Raw genomic sequence first — 21923 nt, 5'->3', positions numbered from 1 at the left:
CTCGGTGCCAGAGACACAACCACTACAACTTGTCCCTGGTAGGTCGTCCCCACCAACAGTATCCAAAACAGTATACTTATTGTTGATGGGAACGGCCACAGGGGTGTTCTGCTCTTCCTGTTTATTCCCCTTCCCTTCCTGACAGTCACCCAGCTACCTGCCTCCTGACTTTTAGGGGTGACTATCTCCCTGAAACTCCTGTCTATTTCTGCCTCTGCCTCATGAATGATCCGAAGTTTATCTAGCTCCAGCTCCAGTTCCCTAACTCAGTTTGTCAGGAGCTGCAGCTGGATGCGCCTTTTACAGGTGTAGTCATCAGGGACAATTGTGCTGTCCCTGACTTCCCACATCCTGCATATGAAGCACACGACTGCCCTAACTGCTGCCTTCATTACCTACTCCTGAGTTAATTCAATTAATTAAAGGAACTTACCCGGCCTTACCTTACTTGGAGCAAGCTCGTCCTCTGCCTCGCGAGCCAAAGCCTCAAAGCTCCACTCCTACCCTGAACCACTCACACCACTGGTTGCTCCTCTTCAGTTACCCGTCCTTTTATTTGTCCCTGCCAATATATCTCACGAGCCCTTCGTTCCTTCTCTTCCTGCTGCAACGGTTTCTCAATCACACTGTCCCGGGTACCCGCTGCACACACCTTTTTAAAGCATGCTCACCTCAGCTGCTTCCCAGCACTCAGTGCTCTCACGAGCGCTTCGCTCCACCTCTTCCTGCTGTAATGGTTTCTCAATCACACTGTTGTTGAACTCAATACCACAGCTGATGAAGGCCAATGCACCGTATGCCTTCTTAACCACACAGTCAATCTGCGCAGCTGCTTTGAGCGTCCTATGGACTCAGACCCCAAGATCTCTCTGATCCTCCTCACTGCCAGGAGTCTTACCATTAATACTATATTCTGCCATAATATTTGACCTACCAAAACGATTTTATCTAGGTTGAACTCCATCTGCCTCTTCTCAGCCCAATTTTGCATCCTATCGGTGTCCTGCTGTAACCTCTGACAGCCCTCCAGACTATCCACAACAAAGCCAACCTTTATGTCATCAGCAAATTTACTAACCTATCCCTCCACTTCCTTATCCAGATCATTTATAAAAATCTTACGGAGAAGGGACCCCAGAACAGATCCAAGAAGAATTATGAAAGCAAGCTAGCAAATAATATCAAAGTGGAAATGAAAAGTTTTTTCAAGTATGTTAAAAAATAAAAGAGAAATAAGAATGGATATAGGACTGCTAGAAAGTGAGGCAGGAGAAATAATAATGATGGACAAGGAGATGGCAGATGAGCTAAATGAGTATTTTATATCAGTCTTCACTGTGGAAGGCACTAGCACTATGCCTGATGTAACGTTTGAAGGAAGAAAAGTGGGTGCAATTACTGTTACAAGAGAGAAGGTGCTCAAAAAGCTGAGGGACCTAAAGATACATATGTCACTTTGACCAGAGGAACTGCACTCTAGGGTTCTGAAGCATTAGAAATTGTGGTGGCATTAGAAAAGATCTTTCAAAAATCAAAGGACTGGAAAATTGCAAATGTCACTCCAATTTTTAAGAAAGAAGGAAGGCAGTATAAAGGAAATTATAGACCAGTTAGCCTGACCTCAGCATTTGGGAAGTTGTTAGAGTCAGTTGTTGAGGACGAGGTGATGGAGTACTTGGTGACACAGGACAAGATAGTACTAAGTCAGCATTGTTTTCTTCAGGGAAAATCTTGCCTGACAAACCTGTTGGAATTCTTTGAGGAAATTACAAGTAGGATAGATGAAGGGGTTGTAGTGGATGTTGTATATTTGGGCTTTCAGAAGGCCTTTGACAAGGTGCCACACATGAGGCTGTTTACTAAGTTAAGAGCCCTTGGTATTACAGGAAAGTTACAAACTGGTTAGAGCATTGGCTGATTGGTAGGAGGCAGTGAGTGGGAATAAAGGGGTCCTTGTTTGGTTGGCTGCCAGCGACTAGTGATGGTCAGTAGGGGTCGGTGTTGTGACTACTTCTTTTTATGCTGTATCTAAATGATTTAGATGATGGAATAGATGGCTTTGTTACCAAGTTTGCAGATGAATCAAAGATTGGTCGAGGGGCAGGTAGTATTGAGGGAACAGGTAGGATGCAGAAGGACTTGGACAGATTAGGAGAATGGGCAAGGAAGTGGCAAATGAAATACAATGTTGGAAAATGCATGGTCACTTTGGTATGTGCGGACTAATTTCTAAATGGGGAGAAAATCCAGGAATCTGAGATGCAGAGGGACTTGGGAGTCCTTGTGCAGAACACCCTGAAGGTTAAGTTGCAGGTTGAGTCAGTGGTGAAGCAGGCAAATGTCATGTTAGCATTCATTTGTAGAGGTCTAGAATACAAGAGCAAGGATGTGATATTGAGGCTTCATAAGGCACTGGTGAGACCTCACCTTGAGCATTGTGAACAGTTTTGTGCGTCTTACCTTAGAAAAGATGTGCTGGCATTGGAGAGGGCCCAGAGGAGATTCACAAGGACGATTCCAGGAATGAAAGGATTATCATTCGAGGAGCGTTTGATGGCTCTGGGTCTGTGCTCACTGGAATTCAGAAGGATGAGGCGGGGTATCTGTTGGGGAAGGAAAGTGAAGAACTCAGATTGTAGAAAGCACCCCTGTGGCCATCCACCTCAGTAATCGTTATCTCGTTTTGGATTTAGATGAGGGCGTTGACCTGACAGAAGGCGACCACGGTGATTGGGTCTCTGGCACTGAGCCTCGTCCCGTTGTGCAGGAGGGAGAGAAGATGATGAGGAATGCGGTCGTCATAGGGGATTCCATAGTGAGGGGAACAGAAAGGAGGTTCTGTCAGCCTGATAGAGATATCCGCATCTCGTGTTGCCTCCCAGGTGCCAGGATATGGGATGTCTGGGTTCTGGTATTCTGAAGGGAGAGGGTGAATAGCTAGAAGACTTGGTACACTTTGGAACCAATGACATTGGTAGGGAAATGGAGGAGATCCTGAAGAGAGAATTCAGGGAGTTGGGTAGGAAGCTGTAAAGCAGGACCTCCAGGGTAGTAATCGCAGGATTACTGCCTGTGCCACCTGCTAATGAGCGAAAGGATAACATGAACAGGCATATTAATATGTGGTTGAGAGACTGGTATAGGGAGCAGTGCTTCAGATTCATGGATCATTGGGCCATCTTCTGGGGGAGGTACGACCTGTACAAAAAGGACGGGTTACACCTGAACCTAAAGGAGTCCAATATCCAAACAGAGCTGTTAGGGAGGGTTTAATCTAATTTGACAGAGGAATGGGAACTGGAGTGATAGGGCTGAGGAGGGGGAAAACAGAAATAAATCAAAGACAGCATGCAACAGAGATGACAGAAAGGACAGGCAGGAAATGAGGCATAATCACAGCCGGTGGGGTGATTTACAGAGCCACAGAGACATGGTGCAGTTTGAATAGAAAGCAACAAATACTGTCCTCCAAACAGCAGCTGGGATGTGGATTACAGATTCCAGCAGGAGATAGAAAACATAGAAACATAGTAAGCCTATAGCACAATACAGGCCCTTTGGCCCACAAAGTTGTTCCGAACATGTCCCTACCTTAGAAATTACTAGGCTTACCTATAGCCCTCTATTTTTCTAAGCTCCATATACCTATTCAAAAGCCTCTTAAAAGACCCTATCGTATCTGCCTCCACCACCGTTGCCGGCAACCCATTCCACGCACTCACCACTCTCTGAGTAAAAAACTTACCCCTGACATCTCCTCTGTACCTACTGCCCAGCACCTTAAACCTGTGTCCTCTTGTGGCAACCATTTCAGCCTTGGGAAAAAAGCCTCTGACTATCCAAATGATCAGTGCCTGTCATCATCTTCGCAGGTCGCTCCAAGGAGAAAAGGCCAAGTTCACTCAACCTATTCTCAGAAGGCATGCTCCCCAATCCAGGCAACATCTTTGTAAATCTCCTCTGCACCCTTTCTATGGCTTCCACATCCTTCCTGTAGTAAGGCGACCAGAACTGAGCACAGTACACCAAGTGGGGTCTGACCAGGGTCCTATATAGCTGCAACACTACCTCTCGGCTCCTAAATTCAATTCCACGATTGATGAAGGCCAATACACCATATGCCTTCTTAACCACAGAGTCAACCTGCACAGCTGCTTTGAGCATCCTATGGACTCAGACCCCAAGATCCCTCTGATCCTCCACACTGCCAAGAGTATTACCATTAATACTATACTCTGCCATCATATTTGACCTACCAAAATGAACCACTTCACACTTAACTGGGTTGAACTCCATCTGCCACTTCTCAGCCCAGTTTTGCATCCTATCAATGTCCTGCTGTAACCTTTGGAGATAGTGATCACAATTCTATCTCCTTTACCATAGCATTGGAAAGAGATAGGAACAGACAAGTTTGGTAAGTGTTGGGAGTAAGTGGAAATATGAGGCTATCAGGCAGGAACTTGAAAGCATAAATTGGGAACAGATGTTCTCAGGGAAATGTATGGTAGGAATGTGGCAAATGTTCAAGGGATATTTGCATGGTGTTCTGCTTAGGTACATTCCAGTGAGACGGAAAGTATGGTAGGCTACAGGAACTGTGGTATACAAAGGCAGTTGAAAATCTAGTCAAGAAGAAAAGAAAAGCTTACGAAAGGTTCAAAAAAACTAGATAATGATAGAGATCTAGATGATTGTAAGGCTAGCAGGAAGGATCTTAAGAATGAAATTAGGAGAGCCAGAAGGGGCCGTGAGAAGGCCTTGGCGAACAGGATTAAAAAATACCCCAAGGCATTCTGAAGAAGTCCTGATGAAGGGTCTCGGCCCAAAACATCGACAGTGCTTCTCCTTATATATGCTGCCTGGCCTGCTGTATTCCACCAGCATTTTGTGTGTGTTGTTTGAATTTCCAGCATCTGCAGAATTCCTTGCGTTTGCCCAAGGCATTCTCCAAGTTTGTGAAGAATAAGAGGATAAGACATGAGAGAATAGGACCAATGAAGTGTGACAGTCAAAAATTGTGTATGGAACCGGAGGAGACAACAGAGGAACTTAGTGAATACTTTGCTTCAGTATTTACTATGGAAAAGGATCTTGGCGATTGTAGGGATGACTTGCAGTGGATTGAAAAGCTTGAGTATATAGACTTTAAGAAAGAGGATGTGCTGGAGCTTTTGGAAAGCATCAAGTTGGATAAGTCTCCGGAACCAGACGAGACGTACCCAAGACTACTGTGGGAGGTGAAGGAGGAGATTGCTGAGCCTCTGGTGATGATCTTTGCATCATCAATGGGGACGGGAGAGCTTCCGGAGGATGGAGGGTTGCAGATGTTATTCCCTTATTCAAGAAAGGGAGTAGAGATAGAAACATTTCCAAATGTTACAAGGTCTGAATAGATTAGATATGGCAAAGTTATTTCCCATGGTAGGGAAATCTAAGACAAGAGGCCATGACTTCTGGATTGAAGGATGTCCATTTAGAAGAGAGATGCGGAGAAATTTCTTTAGTCAGAGCTTGGTAAATCTGTGGAATTTGTTGCCACAAACAGCTGTGGAGGCCACATCATTTGGTGCATTTAAGGCAGAGATAGATAGGTTATTGATTAGCCAGGGCATCAAAGGGTATGAGGAGAAAGCAGGGGAGTGGGGTTGACTGGAAGAATTGGATCAGTCCATGACTGAATGGCCTACTTCTGCTCCTATATCTTATGGTTCAGGTGCAACCCATTCCTTTTCTACAGGTCATATCTCCCCCAGAAGAGATCTTAATGATCCAAGAACCTGAAGCCCTTACCCCTGTACCAGCTTCTCAGTCACAGATTTAACTGCCAAATCATCCTGTTGCTATCCTCACTGGCACATGGCATAGGTAGCAACCCAGAAATTACTACACTGGAGGTCCTGCTTGTCAGCTTTCTGCCCAGCTCTCTAAACTCTCTCTTTCAGACCTCTTTGTTTTTCTTTCCTATGTCATTGGCACCAAGGCATCTGGCTACTCTCCCTCCCCTCTAAAATGCTGTGAACACAATCTGAGACGTTCATGACCCTGGCACCTGGGAGGCAACATACCATCCGGGTGTCCTGTTCACATCCATGGAACCTACTGTCTATTCCCCTGACTATTGCCTGCTAACTTCTTGTAATTCATAAACTAGAACACCATGATCCCACTGAACTTCATTCTCCGTTTACATAAGATTCTGCTTTTTGCTTCCTCTTATAAAGTGCATGACCTCACACTTAATTTTGCCGTTTTTTGACCACTCACTTTTACTATAGCCCATTGTGGACCACAAGGTCCTCAACATAGCACATCCTTGTTCGTGATTTCATACCCTCTTCCAGGTCAGTAATGTAAGGAGCATCAGGAGTAATGCAGTAGTCTGCAGCTGTATTCTTTAAAATTTAGAGGAATAAGATCACTTTGTAAATTACTATATTTAGAGACATAGAAGACTTAGAATACAGGCCCTTCAGCCCACAATGTCGTGCCGAACATGTACTTACTTTAGAAATTACCTCGGGTTACCCAAAGCCCTCTATTTTTCTAAGCTCCATGTACCTATCCAGGAGTTTCTTAAAAGACCCTATCGTATCCAGCTCCACCACCGTTAGCAGCAACCCATTCCACGTACTCACCACTCTCTGCATAAAAAAAAAACTTACCTCTGACATCTCTTCTGTACCTACTTCCAAGCACCTTAAAACGGTGCCCTCTCATGTTAGGCACCATTTCAGGGAGAGGGTGAACAGCCAGAAGTCTTCTCCCTAGTAATACCAACTTCACACACTTCTGACCTTTGACACTCTTGAACTTCCACCATACTGCTTGAGTCTTCTACAGTGAAGACTGATGCAAAATACTTATTCAGTTTGCCCGCTATTGTTCCCCATTACTACCTCTCCAGCATCACTTTCCAGAAGTTCAATACCTACTCTCAACTCTCTTTTACTCTATATATCGGAAAAAGACTTTTGTATCCTCTTTGATGTTGTTGACTAGCTTACCTTCCTATTTCATCTTTTCCCCCTTATACCTTTTTTATTTGCCTTCTGTTGGTTTTTAAAAGTTTCCCATTCCTCTAACTTCCCACTGATTTTTGCTCTATTATATGCCCTCTCTTTGGCTCCCAATTATAATCTCCTTTCAGCCATAACTCAGTGGTGCCCACGTCTTACCTGCCAATCTCTATCTGTGCTACAAGATTATCTAATTTATTCCATCTACTGTGTACATTCAAATATAACACCTTTAGTCCTGTATCCATCACCCTTTTTGATTCTGTCCCCCTTTACACTGCATCCCACTGAATGCAATTTGTCCTTAATCATCTGCCTGTACTTCCCGACAGTCTCACTAAACACTGCATCTGCTCATAAACCAACAGCCCTATCCTTAGAATTATTACTCCATCTCCCTGCCAAATTAGTTTAAATTAGCTTTATTTCTTAAAAACGTATCCACTTTTCTCATTACTACCATCCAGTAGGAAGTAAGGAGCCTGAGGATGCACACTCAATTGTTTTAAGAGCAGCTTTTCTTGGAATTTATAGTTTTATTATTTTATATTGCAATGTACTGCTGCAGCAAAAAAACTTATTTCATGACATCTGCCAGTGATAGGAAACCTGATTCTGATTCATTCTCATTTATTGAGTCTGCATATGGCAGAATTTATCGATCAATGCAGCACTGTAATAGGCCCTATGACCCAATTTCAACTAACCCTCTCTGTTTCTAAGATGAAAAATGAGGGCAGACTAGCCAATAATATAAAGCAGGATACCAAAACTCTTTTCAGCTATATAAAGAATAAAAGCAAGTTGAAAGTTGATATTGGAGCCCTGGAAAATGATGCTGGTAAGGTAGTAATAAGAGACAAAGAAATGGCAGGCGAACTTAATGGGTACTTTGCATCAGTCTTCACTATGGAAGATAATAGCAGTGTGCCAGAAGTCTGTGAGTGTCAGGGAGCTGTTACAAGTCAAAAGTGCTTGGACATATTTGGACAATCTTGGAGCTATGATGTGGTGGCCATTACAGAGACTTGGATAGCTCAGGGACAGTTATGGTTACTTCAAGTGCTGGGTTTTAGATGTTTCAGAAAGGACAGGGAGGGAGGAAAAAGAGGTGGGGGCGTGGTACTGTCAATCAGAGATACTGTCAATCATGGCTGCAGAAAAGGTTGACATCATGAAGGGATTGTCTACGGAGTCTCTGTGGGTGGAGGTTAGGAACAGGAAGGGGTCAATAACTCTACTGGGTGTTTTTTATAGGCCGCCCAATAGTAACAGGGATATCGAGGAGCAGAAAGGGAAACAGATCCTGGAAAGGTGTAATAATAACAGAGTTGTCATGGTGGGAGATTTTAATTCCCAAATATGGATTGGCATCTCCTGAGAGCAAGGGGTTTAGATGGGGTGGAGTTTGTTAGGTGTGTTCAGGAAGGTTTCTTGACACAATATGTAGATAAGCCTACAAGAGGAGAGGCTGTAATTGATTTGGTATTGGGAAATGAACCTGGTCAGGTGTCAGATCTCTCAGTGGGAGAGTATTTTGGAGATACTGATCATTATTCTGTCTCCTTTACAATAGCATTGGAGAGAGATAGGAACAGACAAGTTAGAAAAGCATTTAATTGAAGAAAGGGGACTTATGAGGCTATCAGGCAGGAACTTGGAAGCTTAAATTGGGAACAGATGTTCTCAGGGAAAGGTACGGAAGAAATGTGACAAATGTTCAGGGGATATTTGTGTGGAGTTCTGCATAGGTACATTCCAGTGAGACAGGGAAGTTATGGTAGGGTACAGGAACCGCGGTGTACAAAGGCTGTAATAAATCTAGTCAAGCAGAAAAGAAAAGCTTACAAAAGATTCAGAGAGCTAGGTAATGTTAGAGATTTAGAAGATCCTAAGACTAACAGGAAGGAGCTTAAGAAGGAAATTTGGAGAGCCAGAAGGAGCCATGAGAAGGCCTTGGCAGGCAGGATTAAGGAAAACCCCAAAGCATTCTACAAGTATGTGAAGAGCAAGAGGATAAGACGTGAAAGAATAGGACCTATCAAGTGTGATAGTGGGAAAGTGTGTATGGAACCAGAGGAAATAGCAGAGGTACTTAATGAATCTTGAAGAAGGGTCTCGGCCCGAAACGTCGACAGTGCTTCTCCTTATAGATGCTGCCTGGCCTGCTGTGTTCCACCAGCATTTTGTGTGTGTTGTAATGAATACTTTACTTCAGTATTCACTATGGAAAAGGATCTTGGTGATTGTAGTGATGACTTGCAGCAGACTGAAAAGCTTGAGCATGTAGATATTAAGAAAGGATGTGCTGGAGATTTTGGAAAGCATCAAGTTGGATAAGTCGCCAGGACCAGATGAGATGTACCCCAGGCTACTGTGGGAGGCGAGGGAGAAGATTGTTGAATCTCCGGCCATGATCTTTGCATCATCAATGGGAACGGGAGAGTTCTGGAGGATTAGTAAATCTGTGGAATGCTCTGCCACAGACTGCGGTGGAGTCTAAGTCTATGGGTATATTTAAGGCAGAAGTTGATCGTTTCCTGATCGGTCAGGGCATCAAAGAGTATGATGAAGTTAGGTTTATGGGGTTGAGTGGGATTCGGGACCAGCCATGTTGGAATGACGGAGCAGACTTGATGGGCTGAATGGCCTAATTCTGCTCTTATGTCTCATGGTCTTGTGTCTCCACATGGTCTCTGTTAATTCACTTTCTGTTCAGCTGCTGTTCTTACCTTCCCAGTCTCTGCATGGTCTCTGACCCTTAGTTCACTTTCTGTTCAGATGCCATTCTAAATCTCTCTGAAAGGTTACCATTATGTTTGCTTTCACCATATCCTCCTTCAGTGTTCCAGGCACCTTTTCCTGAGTTTTTTAAAAAAGCACTCATCAATCTTGTCAATTTTACCCCTCTCATCTTGACGTTATTCTTACTGATATTTGACATTTACATACTGGAAAAAACACTATCTACTCTAGTTATACCTCATAATTTAGATATGTTTATTAAGTTGCCTTCAATTGAAAACAAACTTTGCAAAAACTTTCCATATGGTTGCTCATTCTGACCTGCATTCTAAAGCTGATGCAAAAAATATGGATTGTTCCAATTCCTGCAGGTGTTGCACTGAACCATGTTCCTGCTATGAGAAAACTGGTATTATCACGTAACGGCATTGCTGGTGGTTTCAAGGAATCAGCAACACATTTACTGAACATCACAGAACTCCAAGTGTTTGATATTCATGATTGTTCGTTGACTGAAGATGATATTTCTGCTTTAAGTGAGTAAATTTCTTATCAACTCTGGGAACACAATTCTTGATCAACTCATTATCTCCATTTTGGGTCCTAAACTGGTGGTGTCATGCAAAGCAAAGGCACAGTGTGACTAACGGCCAATTCTATCCAAATGAATAGCAGCTGGTGACCCTCATGGATTTGTTACACTTGTATGATGTGCTCTCAGCTCCAATGATGATTGTTCAAAAAGTCGAGGATATGTGTTTGATCCTTTATTAGCAATTAGCAAACATACAATCCTGAAGTGATGAAACCTAAGCAAACCCAAGAGTAAGTTAAGCATAATTGATTGGTCAGCAAAAGATATGACATCTGTTGTTCCCAGCTGCAAACTGCCCTTTGAACAAAGCACAAATACATCACTTATTCCCTTTACCACGCCCTCACTCATGTGATTAATTAACATAATTGACACGCAATACAGAATACAATGCAGATAGACAACAGATGCATGGCTCCTACAGTAACATTTCCACTTTTGAAGAAAATTGAAACTAGACTTTTGTACTGTATTTAGGATTAAACTTGTGGAGGCCAAGTCATTGTTGGCAACACAAAGCAGATGTTAATAGGTTGTTCGTCAGGGCATCAAAGGTTATGGAGAGAAGGCAGAAGAATGGGTTTGAGATGGATAATAAATTAGCAATGATGGAATGGCTGAGCAGAATCGATGGGTTGAATGGCTTAATTCTGCTCCTACAGTGCTTGTAAAAAGTATTCACCCTTATATAGAAGTTTTCATGTTTTATTGATTTACAACATTGAATCACAGTGGATTTAATTTGCCTTTTTTGACACTAATCAACAGAAAAAGACTCCTTAGTGTGAAAATAAAGTGAATTGACTTTATTTCTTGCATCCTTCACGTACATGAGGAGTAAAAATCTTCATGTTATGTCTCTGTCTAAATGTGCAATCATTACAATTTATAATTAATAGTGATCTCAATTGTAAATATAAAGCACAAAATAATTGATTGAATAAGTATTCAGTGCCTTCAGGACAGTATTTAGTAGATGCACCTTTGGCAGCAATTACAACCTTGAGTCTGTGTGGATAGGTCTCCATCAGCTTTGCACGTCTGGACACTGCAACTTTTCCCCATTCTTCTTTACAAAACTGCTCAAACTGTCAGATTGCATGGAGGTAATGAGTAAACAGCCATTTTCAAATCCAGCCTCAAATCTTCAATTGAATTGAGGTTTGGACTCTGAATTGGCCATTCCAGGACATTAACTTTGTTGTTTTTAAGTTATATCTCTGTAGCTTTGGCTTTATGCTTGGGGTCATTGTCTTGCTGGAAAACAAATCTCCCAAGTCACAGTTCTCTTGCAGACTTCATCAGGTTTTCCTGCAGGATTCTCCAATAGTTTTCTTGCTGCCTTCATTTTACCCTCTGCCTTCACAAGCCTTCCATGGCCTGCTGCAGTGAAGCATCCCCACAGCATGATGCAGCCACCACCATGCTTCATGGTAGGGATGGTGTGTTTTTGATGATGTGTGGTGTTGTTGCATTTAGTCTGATGCCAAAAAGCTCAATTTTGGTTTCATCATAGAACCTTCTCCTGACTGACTTCAGAGTCTCCCATATGCCTCCAGCAAATTCTAGCCAAGATTTCATGTGAGTTTTTTTCATAAGTGGCTTTTTCTTTTCCACTCTCCTGTGACTGTACAGAAGACTTACAATGGACTGAAAAGCTTGAGCATATAGACATTGAGAAAGAGGATGTGCTGGAGCTTTTGGAAAGCATCAAGTTGGCTAAGTCACCGGGACCGGATGAGATGTACCCCAGGCTACTGTGGGAGGCGAGGGAGGAGATTGCTGAGCCTCTGGCAATGATCTTTGCATTGTCAATGAGGACAGGAGGAGTTCCAGAGGATTAGAGGGTTGCAGATGTTGTTCCTTTATTCAAGAAAGTGAGTAGAGATGGCCCAGGAAATTATAGACCAGTGAGTCTTACTTCAGTAGTTGGAAAATTGATGGAGAAGATCCTGAGAGGCAGGATTTATGAACATTTGGAGAGGCATAATATGATCAGGGATAGTCAGCATGGCTTTGTGAAAGGCAGGTCGTGCCTTATGAACCTGATTGAATTTTTTGAGGATGTGACTAAACACATTGATGAAAGTAGAGCCGTAAGTGTAGTGTATATGCATTTCAGCAAGGCATTTGATAAAGTACCCCATGCAAGGCTTATTGAGAAAGAAAGGAGGCATAGGATCCAAAGGGACAATGCTTTTTGGATCCAGAACTGGCTTCCCCACAGAAGGCAAAGAGGTTGGTCACCAGTGGTGTGTCTCAGAAATCTGTTCAGGGACCCAATAGACAATAGGTGCAGGAGTAGGCCATTTGGCCCTTTGAGCCAGCACCACCATTCAATGTGATCATGGCTGATTATCCACAATCTGTACCCCGTTCCTGCCTTCTCCCCATATCCCTTGACTCCACTATCTTTAAGAGCTCTATCTAACTCTTTCTTGAAAGCATCCAGAGAATTGGCCTCCACTGCCTTCTGAGGAAGAGCATTCCATAGATCCACAAACCTCGTGGTGAAAAAGTTTTTCCTTAACTCTGTTCTAAATGGCTTGCCCCTTATTCTTAAACTGTGACCTCTGGTTCTGGACTCCCCCAACATCGGGAGCATGTTTCCTGCCTCTAGCATGTCCAATCCCTTAATAATCTTATATGTTTCAATCAGATCCCCTCTCATCCTTCTAAATTCCAGTGTATACAAGCCCAGTCGCTCCAATCTTTCAACATATGACAGTCCCGCCATCCCGGGAATTAACCTCGTGAACCTATGCTGCACTCTCTCAATAGCAAGAATGTCCTTCCTCAAATTTGGAGACCAAAACTGTGCACAATACTCCAGGTGTGTTCTCACCAGGGCCCTGTACAACTGCAGAAGGACCTCTTTGCTCCTATACTCAACTCCCCTTGTTATGAAGGCCAACATGCCATTAGCTTTCTTCACTGCCTGCTGTATCTGCATGCTTACTTTTAGTGACTGATGAACAAGGACACCTAGATCTCGTTGTACTTCCCCTTTTCTTAACTTCACACCATTCAGATAGAAATCTGCCTTCCTGTTCTTGCCACCAAAGTGGATAACCTCACATTTATCCACATTAAACTGCATCTGCCATACATCTGCCCTCTCACCCAACCTGTCCAAGTCACCCTGCATTCTCGTAACATCCTCCTCATATTTCACACTACTACCCCTACTCTTCCTGATTTTTATAAATGACCTGGATGAAGAAGTGGAGGGATGGGTTAGTAAATTTGCTGATGGCACAAAGGTTGGGGCTGTCAGAGGTTACAGTGGGACATTGATGCAAAACTGGGCTGAGTAGTGGCAGATGGAGTTCAACCCAGATAAGTGTGAGGTGATTCATCTTGGTAGGTCAAATATGATAGCAGAATATAGTATTAATGGTAAGACTCTTGGCAGTGTGGATGATCAGAGGATTCTTGGGGTCTGAGTCCATAGGAAAATCAAAGCTGCTGTGCAGGTTGATTCTGTAGTTAAGAAGGCATAGGGTGAATTGACCTTCACCAACTGTAGGATTGAGTTCAAGAGCTGAGAGGTAATGTTACAGCTATATAGGACCCTGGTCAGACCCCACTTGGAGTACTGTGCTCAGTTCTGGTCATTTCACTACAGGAAGGATGTGGAAACTGTAGAAAGGGTGCAGAGGAGATTTACAAGGAATTTGCCTGGATTGGGGAGCATGCCTTATGAGAAAAGGTTGAGTGAGCTTAACCTTTTCTTCTTGGAGCAATGGAGGATGAAAGGTGACCTGATAGAGGTGTATAAGATGATGAGAGGCATTGATCGTGTGGATAGTCAGAGGCTTTTTCCCAGGGCTGAAATGGCTAGCTCGAGAGAGCACGGTTTTAAGGTGCTTGGAAGTATATACAGAGGAGATGCCAGGGGTAAGTTTTTTACACAGAGAGTGGTGAGTGTGTGGAATGGGCTGCTGGCAACAGTGGTGGAGGCAGATACAATAGGGTTTTTTTAACGGAATCCTGGATAGGTACATGGAGCTTAGAAAAATAGAGGGCTATGGGTAACCCGAGGTAATTTCTAAAGTAAGTATGTGTTCGGCACAGCGCTGTGGGTCAAAGGGCCTGTATTGTACTGTAGGTTTTTTCTGTGTTTCTATGTTTTCTATGATTGGTGAAGCACTTGAGCAACAATTTTTGTATCACAAACAAGATAAAGTCTGCAGATGCTGGAAATCTAAGCAACACACACAATCTCATGCCGAGACCATCGGTCTTGCTGAAGAGTGTTGGCCTGAATCATTGACTGTACTTTTTCCTGTAGATGCTGCCTAGTCTGCTGAGTTCCTGCAGCATTTTGTGTGTAATGCAGCAGTTTTTTTATGTGCAGTCTCTCCCATCTCAGCCACTGAAGCTTGTAACTCCTGTAAAGTTGTCATAGATCTCTTGGTGGCCTCCCTCATTTGTCCCCTTCTTACACGGTACTCAGTTTTTGAGGCCAGCCTTCACTAGGCAGACTTACAGCTGTGCCATATTCTTTCCATTTCTTGATGATGACTTAACTGTACTCCAAGGGCTATTCAGTGACTTGGAAATCTCCTGACTTGTGCTTTTCAATAACCTTTTTGCGGAGTTTGCTTGGAGTATTTTTTTGTCTTCATGGTGCAGTTTTGGCCAGGATACTGACTCACCAGCAGTTGGACCTTCCAGATACAGGTGTATTTTTACTACAATCAATTGAAGCACCTTGACTGCTCACAGGTCTCCAAAAACAGATCTCCATTTTGGCTGCACCTGTGATGATTTGGTGTGTCATATTATTGGGGGGGGGGGGGGAGAATACTTACACAATCATTTATTTTGTGTTTTTTATTTCAAATTAATTTAGATCACTTTGTAGAGATCTGTTTTCACTTTGACATGAAAGAGTCTTTTTATATTGATCAGTGTCACAAAAACCAAATTAAATGCACTGTGATTCAATGTAAAACAATAAAACATGAAAACTTACAAGGGGGTGGGGAAGTACTTTTTTATCGGCACCATGTGTCTTTTGCTTTTAAGGGAATCAGGCAGATAATTGTCATCTAAATACTTAATTACATCTTTCAACAATGTCAACAAATTATTTGCTTCGATCTTCAATAGACAATAGGTGCAGGAGTAGGCCATTCGGCCCTTTGAGCCAGCACTGCCATTCAATGTGATCATGGCTGATCATCCACAATCAGTACCCCGTTCCTGCCTTCTCCCCATATCTTCAGTCAACAAAACCCTTCTGATTTCCCCTGATCAGTTCTTGTTGTTCTAAGTGCCAGTGAATCCTTTCCTTTAAGTTATTGTGGTGAATTCCCTATCACAGCCAAAAGTCTGCTCTGCCATTCCATCATGGCTGATTTATCATCCCTCTCAACTCCATTCTTCTGCTTTGTCCCTGGAACCTTTGACATCCTGACTAATCAAGAACCTATCAACCTCTGGTTAGCACAATGATTTGGCCTCCATAGCTCACTGGCAATGAATTCCACAATTCACCAATCTCTAGTTAAAGAGATGCATCCTCATCTCTGTTCTAAATGGATGTCCCTCTATTCTGTGCCTGTGCCCTCTGGTAATTGGTGTAGTACCACTGAGTGTAGTCATTACATCAAAATGTGGGAAAAGGTGAAGTTATCACTGTACACACAAAGAAGATATTTTTGAACTAGTGAGAGACTGGGTTATGTTCAAAGGAGTTGGGATGTGCTTGTATAACTGGCACCGATGACCAGCATGCTGCTACAACAATGAGGAAAGCTTATAGAACATTGAACTTCATCGTGAGAGGGTTACCTTACAGGAGCAATCTAATTTGTATACTTGCTTTAGTAAGCCCTTTGACAAGGTCCCGCATGGAAGGTTGGTCAAGAATGTTGATGCACCATCAATAACTCTCGGAGATGTGAGTTAAGGTAGGCTTTTATTGGCTGGAAGAAAGCGCAAGCAGCAAGCGACCACCACACAACATCCTGGAGACTGAGGAAGGAGCTGTGCCTCCAATCGCCTTTATACCGGGGTCTGCGGGAGGAGCCACGGTCTGTGGGAGGAGCCACAGGAGCAGTCAGCAGGGGGGGCTTGTCCAGACAGGTATATGTAGTTCACCACAAATGTTCAGTCACTTTGCATTCAGAATAAGACAGTAAACTGGATTAGACCATAAGACCACAAGACATAGGAGCAGAATTAGGCCATCCAGCCCATCGAGTCTGCTCCGCCATTCTATCATGGCTGATCCCGGAACCACTCAACCCCACACTCCAGCCTTCTTGCCATATCCTTCATGCCTTCACCGATCTGGAAATGATCAACTTCCACCTTAAATATACTCATGGACTTGTCTCCACCGCAGTCTGCGGCAGAGCATTCCACAGATTCACTACTCTCTGGCTTAAAAAAATATCCTCCACTACCTCTGTTCTATAAGGTTGCCCCTCAGTTTTGAGGCTGTGCCCTCTAGTTCTGGATATCCCCACCATAGGAAACTTCCTCTCCACATTCACCCTATCTAGTCCTTTCCACATTCAGTAGGATTCAATGAGATCCCCATGCATTCATCTAAATTCCAGTGAGTACAGGCTCAAAGCTGCCAAATACTCCTCGTATGTTAAACCCATTCATTCCCAGAATCATCCTTGTGAACCTCCTCTGGACTCTGTCCAATGCTGATGCATCCTTTCTGAGATATGGGGCCCAAAACTGTTCACATACTTCAGGTGTGGCCTGACTAGTTCTTATAAGGGCTCAGCATTATCTTCTTGCTTTTACATTCTATTCTCCTTGAAATAAATGCCAACATTGCATTTGCCTTCTTTACCACAGAGTCAACCTGTAAATTAAACTTCTGGGAGTCTTGCACAAGAACTCCTAAGTCCCTCTGCATCTCTGATGTTTGAACCTTCTCCCCATTTGGATAATAGTCTGTACTATTGTTCCTTTTACCAAAATGCATTATCATACATTTTCCAACACTGTATTTCATCTGCCACTTTTTTGCCCATTCTCCCAATTGTCTAAGTCCTGCTGTGATTTCATTGTTTCCTCAGCACTACCTACCCCTCCACCTATCTTCGTATCATCAGCAAACTTTGTCACAAAGCCATCAATTCCATTATCTAAATCACTGACAAACAATGTGAAAAGTAGTGGTCACAATACAGACCCCTGAGGAACACCACTAGTTACTAGCAGCCAACAAAAAAGGCCCTTTTATTCCCAAACAATGCCTTCTGTCTGTCAGCCATTCCACTATCCATGCCAGTATCTTTACTGTAACGCCATAGGATTTTACCTTGTTAAGCAGCCAAGTGTGGCACCTTATCAAACGCCTTCTCAAAATCCAAGTAAGTGACACCTACTGCCTCTCCTTTGTCCACCCTGCTTGTTACTTCCTCGAAGAACTCTAACAGATTTGTTGGGCCAGATTTCCCTTTACAGAAACCATGCTAACTTTGACTTATTTTAGCATTAGTCTCCAAGTACTCAGCATCCTTAATAATAGACTCCAACATTTTCCCAGCCACTGAGGTTAGGCTAACTAGCATATAATTACCTTTCTTTTGCCTTCCACCCTTGAAGAGTGGTGTGACATTTGCAATCTTCCAGTCCTCTGGGACCATGCCAGAATCAAGTGAATCTTGAAAAATCATGACCAGTGCATTTGTATCTCTTCTGCAACCTCTCTCAGGACTCTGGGATGTAGTCCATCTGGTCCAAGTGACTTGTCCAGCATAAGACTTTTGAGTTTGCCTAGAGTTTGCTTCTTCCTTTGTGGGACATGTCTATCCTGTGCCTTATGAACTATTCCCGGAAACTTCAGCCATCTCTGCTCTGTTGTCATCTGGATGATAATGGAATTGACTAGATTAACAAATTTGTGGATGACACCAAGATATATGGGCCATCTGGAACAATAGGCTGAAAACTGGCAGATGGAATTTAATGCAGACAAGTGTGAGGTTGCTCTTTTTGAAGCCAAACCGGCATTGGACTTGCACGGTGGTGATAGGGCATTTAGGAGTATGGTGGTACAGAGCGATCTGGGAATATAGATCTATAATTCCTTGAAAGTGGCATCAAGTTAGGAAGGGTTGTAAAGAGATGTTTTGACACATTGGCCAAATCAATGTATTGGGTACAGGAACTAGAATGTTAATGTGATGTTGGTGAGGCCTTATTTGGAGTACCGTATAAAGTTCTGGTCACCTACCTACAGGAAAAGGCAACAATAAGACTGAAAGAGTATGGAGAAAATTTACAAGGAGGTTGGTGGGAGTTGATGTTGAATAAATTAGGACCTTATTCACTTGAGTGTAGGAGAATGAAAGTAGATTTGATAGAGGTATGCAAAATTTTGAAGTATATAGATAGGGTAAATGCAAACAGGCTTTTTTCACTGAGGCTGAATTAGACTGGAACTAGAGGTCATGTGTTAATGTCAAAAGGTGAAATGTTTAAGGGGAACATGAGTGGGCACTTTTTCACTCAGCTGGTGGTGAGAGCATGGAACAAAGTGCCAACAGAAGTGGTGGATGCAGGTTCAATTTCAACTTCTAAGAGAAGTTTGGATAGGTACTTGGATGTGAGGGTTATAGAGAGCTATGGTTTGGATTCAGGTTGCTGGGACTAGGCAGATTACAATTTCAGCATGAACTAGATGGGCTGAAGGGTTTATTTCTATGCCATAGTGTTCTATGACTGTATGTATATTATTGTCACATCTACTGAGATAGAGTGAGAAATTTAATTTTGCATGATAATAAGGATGCAGAGTGGAGTTAGATGGATTGGATTTTATTCCTTGGAGAGCAGGAGACTACCATGTGATCTTTTTAAAAACTATGAGAGTCATAGACAGGGTGAATGCACTCAGTCTTTTCCCAAGGGTTAGATTTAAGATGAGAGAGAAAAGGTTTAATAGGAACTTGAAAGGCAACTTTATTTATACAAGGCGTGGTGTTCATATGTGCAATGAGCTCCCAGAGGAAGTGGTTAAGACAATTGGACATGGATTGGAAAGGCTTTCAGAGTTATGGGGTAAACACTGATATGTGAGACTAGCTGGTCAGTGTGGAACAACTGAGACAGTGTCACAATTGGTATTGATTTAAATGCTTGTGCAGACATTTAAATGTTGTGGGAGCACCTACCATTACCTGCAGCACCTTGGACAGTATGTTCCACATTCTAACTACTGTCTGGAAATGTTTCCCATTTGTCCTCATCTAAGCCCTTGTTTTAGACACCCCCACAATTAGCATAGAAAACACCTTTACTATCTACCCTATCAATCTGCTCTTAATTCTATATTGAGTCCATAAGACATAGGAGCAGAATTAGGCCATTCAGCCCTTTGAGTCTGCTCCACCACAGAGTGCTACAGCATAGAAACAGGCCCTTATGTTCATCTAGTCTGTGCCATCTTAGTCCAATCTGCCCAGACCATGGGCCTCCATATCCTCTCCATCCATGTACTTAACTAAACTTTTTTTATGATTTAAATTTTATTGAGTTCTTTTACAAATTTTCTCCGAACCCTTGAGTCAGTGTTGAAATTATGTAATTCATAGCTTACAAAACATAAAATTATCAATAAAATAAAAACAAGCATGACAGAAATAAATATAAATATAATAACCATGTGTGTCAATTTAGACCTCTAATAACATAAAAGACTGCCATTCAGCAATATGCTTCACCACTGCCTTCACCACTATTCCCCCCCCCCATCCAGGAAACCTAAATATTTGCCCCATTTTTGTGTGTAAATGTCCAATCTATCAAACTGTTTGTAAGCCATGCGTTCAAAAGCTGCGACTTTGGCTATTTCTGTGGCCCACTGCTGAAATGATGGTCCCCCAAGTTTCTACAACCTCTAAGTATAATTTGTCTTCCTACCATTGTACTTGTCTGGATCCAATTTTGGAAGTGTTTATCCCCAAGTAACCCAAGTGTGTCTCCCAAGACAAAAAGTCTGGGGCAGAAAGGGATTTAAATACCCGAAACTTCACCAATATACTTATGTATCATAATCCAAAATTATTGAGTTCTGGGACAGGACCAGAGCGCATGTGCTAAGTCCCCTTTATCCGCCTCACAGCACCAGCATTCAGGGGTATTTTCAACCCTAATCTACGTAACCTTGCTGGAGTCCAATAAAAACTGTGTAGAATTTTAAACTGAATAAGGCGCACCCTCCGGTTTCTTGACATTGTTTTGACATTTTTGCAAATTTTGTCCCACTCCTTTGTCTCAAAAGTCACACACAGGTCTTTTTCCTATGCTCTTTTAAGGTGTTGCAATTGAACCTGCAATTCTGCTGTGAGTTTTTTTCATATGTAACATCCTCTGAGTGAAGAAGCTCCCCCTCAGATTCCCCTTAAAAATTTCACCTTTCCCCCTCAATCTGCAACCTTGTTCTAGTCTCACCCAACCTGAGGGCAAAAAGCCTGCATGCATTGACCCTATCTCTATCCCTCATAATTTCTATACTTCTACTTGTATATCTTATTTTTATATACTTCTATATATACCTTCTACTTCTATAAGATATCCACTTATTCTCCTGCCTTGTCCCTGTCTGTAGCTCCTCATAATTTTCTGTGCTTCTATAAGATCTCTCCACATTCTCCTGTGCTTAAGAGAATAATGTCTTAACCCATTCAAACTTTCCCTGCAACTCAGATCCTCAAATCCCAGCAACAACCTTGTAAGTTTTCTATGCACTCTATCATGCTTTTATCCAGGCACTCTCAGCATCCTCCACTGCAGGAAAAACAAACCCAGTGTATCCAATCTCTCTTTGCCAGTGAAATACTAAATCTGCTCTACATCCTTTACAGTGTAGTCAGATTCATTATCCCAGTGAACAGTGGAGGTTCGGTCACAGAGATTATAGAAAGCAAAGTTCAAAGTAAATTTATTATCAAAGTACATGTATGTCACCATATACAAACTGAGGGTTCATTTTCTTGTGGGCATACTCAATAAATCCACAGTAGAACAGTAACCATAACAGATCAATGAAACACCACACCATCATGGGCATTCCACCTGTGATGGAGTCATAGAAAAGTACAGCACAGAAAAGGGCCCTTTGGCCCATCTAGTCCATGCCGAGCCATTTAATTTAACTGCTCCCATCAACCTGCACTGGGACCATAGCCCTTCTACTATCCATGGACCTATCAAAACTTCTCTTAAACGTTGACATCAGGTTCAGATGCACCACTTGTGCTGGCAGCTTGTTTCATGACTCTCACAACCCTCTGAGTGAAGAAATTTCCCCTCATGTTCCCCTTAAACTTTTCAGCTTTCACGCTTAACCCAAGACCTCTGGTTGTAGTCCCACCCAACCTCAGTGGAAATAGTCTGCTTGTATTTACCCTGTATATACCTTCATAATTTTGTATGCCTCTATCAAATACCCTCTCAATCTTAAGCATTCTAAGAAATAAAGTTTTATCCTATTTCATTATCCGCCATTCAGTAAGATCATGGCTGATCTGGCCGTGGACTCATCTCTACCTATCTGCCTTTTCCCCATAACCCTTAATTCC

The 21923-nt window shown here is 42.7% G+C and overlaps 1 protein-coding gene across 8 annotated transcripts in view; it reads left to right on the top strand.

Annotated features, from left to right (window-relative positions):
* Positions 1 to 21923, top strand: part of lrrc31 (leucine rich repeat containing 31) — a 300889-nt gene that overhangs the window by 198521 nt on the left and 80445 nt on the right. For 6 of the 8 annotated variants that reach the window (XR_012098467.1, XM_073041760.1, XM_073041761.1 and 3 more), the window contains one exon: positions 10136 to 10300. The exons of the other annotated variants lie outside the window; for them this stretch is intronic. Coding sequence is in view for 5 of the 6 variants with exons in the window: in XM_073041760.1 (XP_072897861.1) it covers positions 10136 to 10300 (165 nt within the window). In the remaining variant the exon portion in view is untranslated. The remainder of the gene's footprint in view (positions 1 to 10135; positions 10301 to 21923) is intronic. 8 annotated transcript variants of the gene reach the window in all.

The sequence above is a fragment of the Hemitrygon akajei genome, chromosome 3 (genome assembly GCF_048418815.1).
Source record: "Hemitrygon akajei chromosome 3, sHemAka1.3, whole genome shotgun sequence".
Taxonomy (NCBI): Eukaryota; Metazoa; Chordata; class Chondrichthyes; order Myliobatiformes; family Dasyatidae; genus Hemitrygon; species Hemitrygon akajei.
This window is presented reverse-complemented; position numbering and strand designations above follow the sequence as displayed.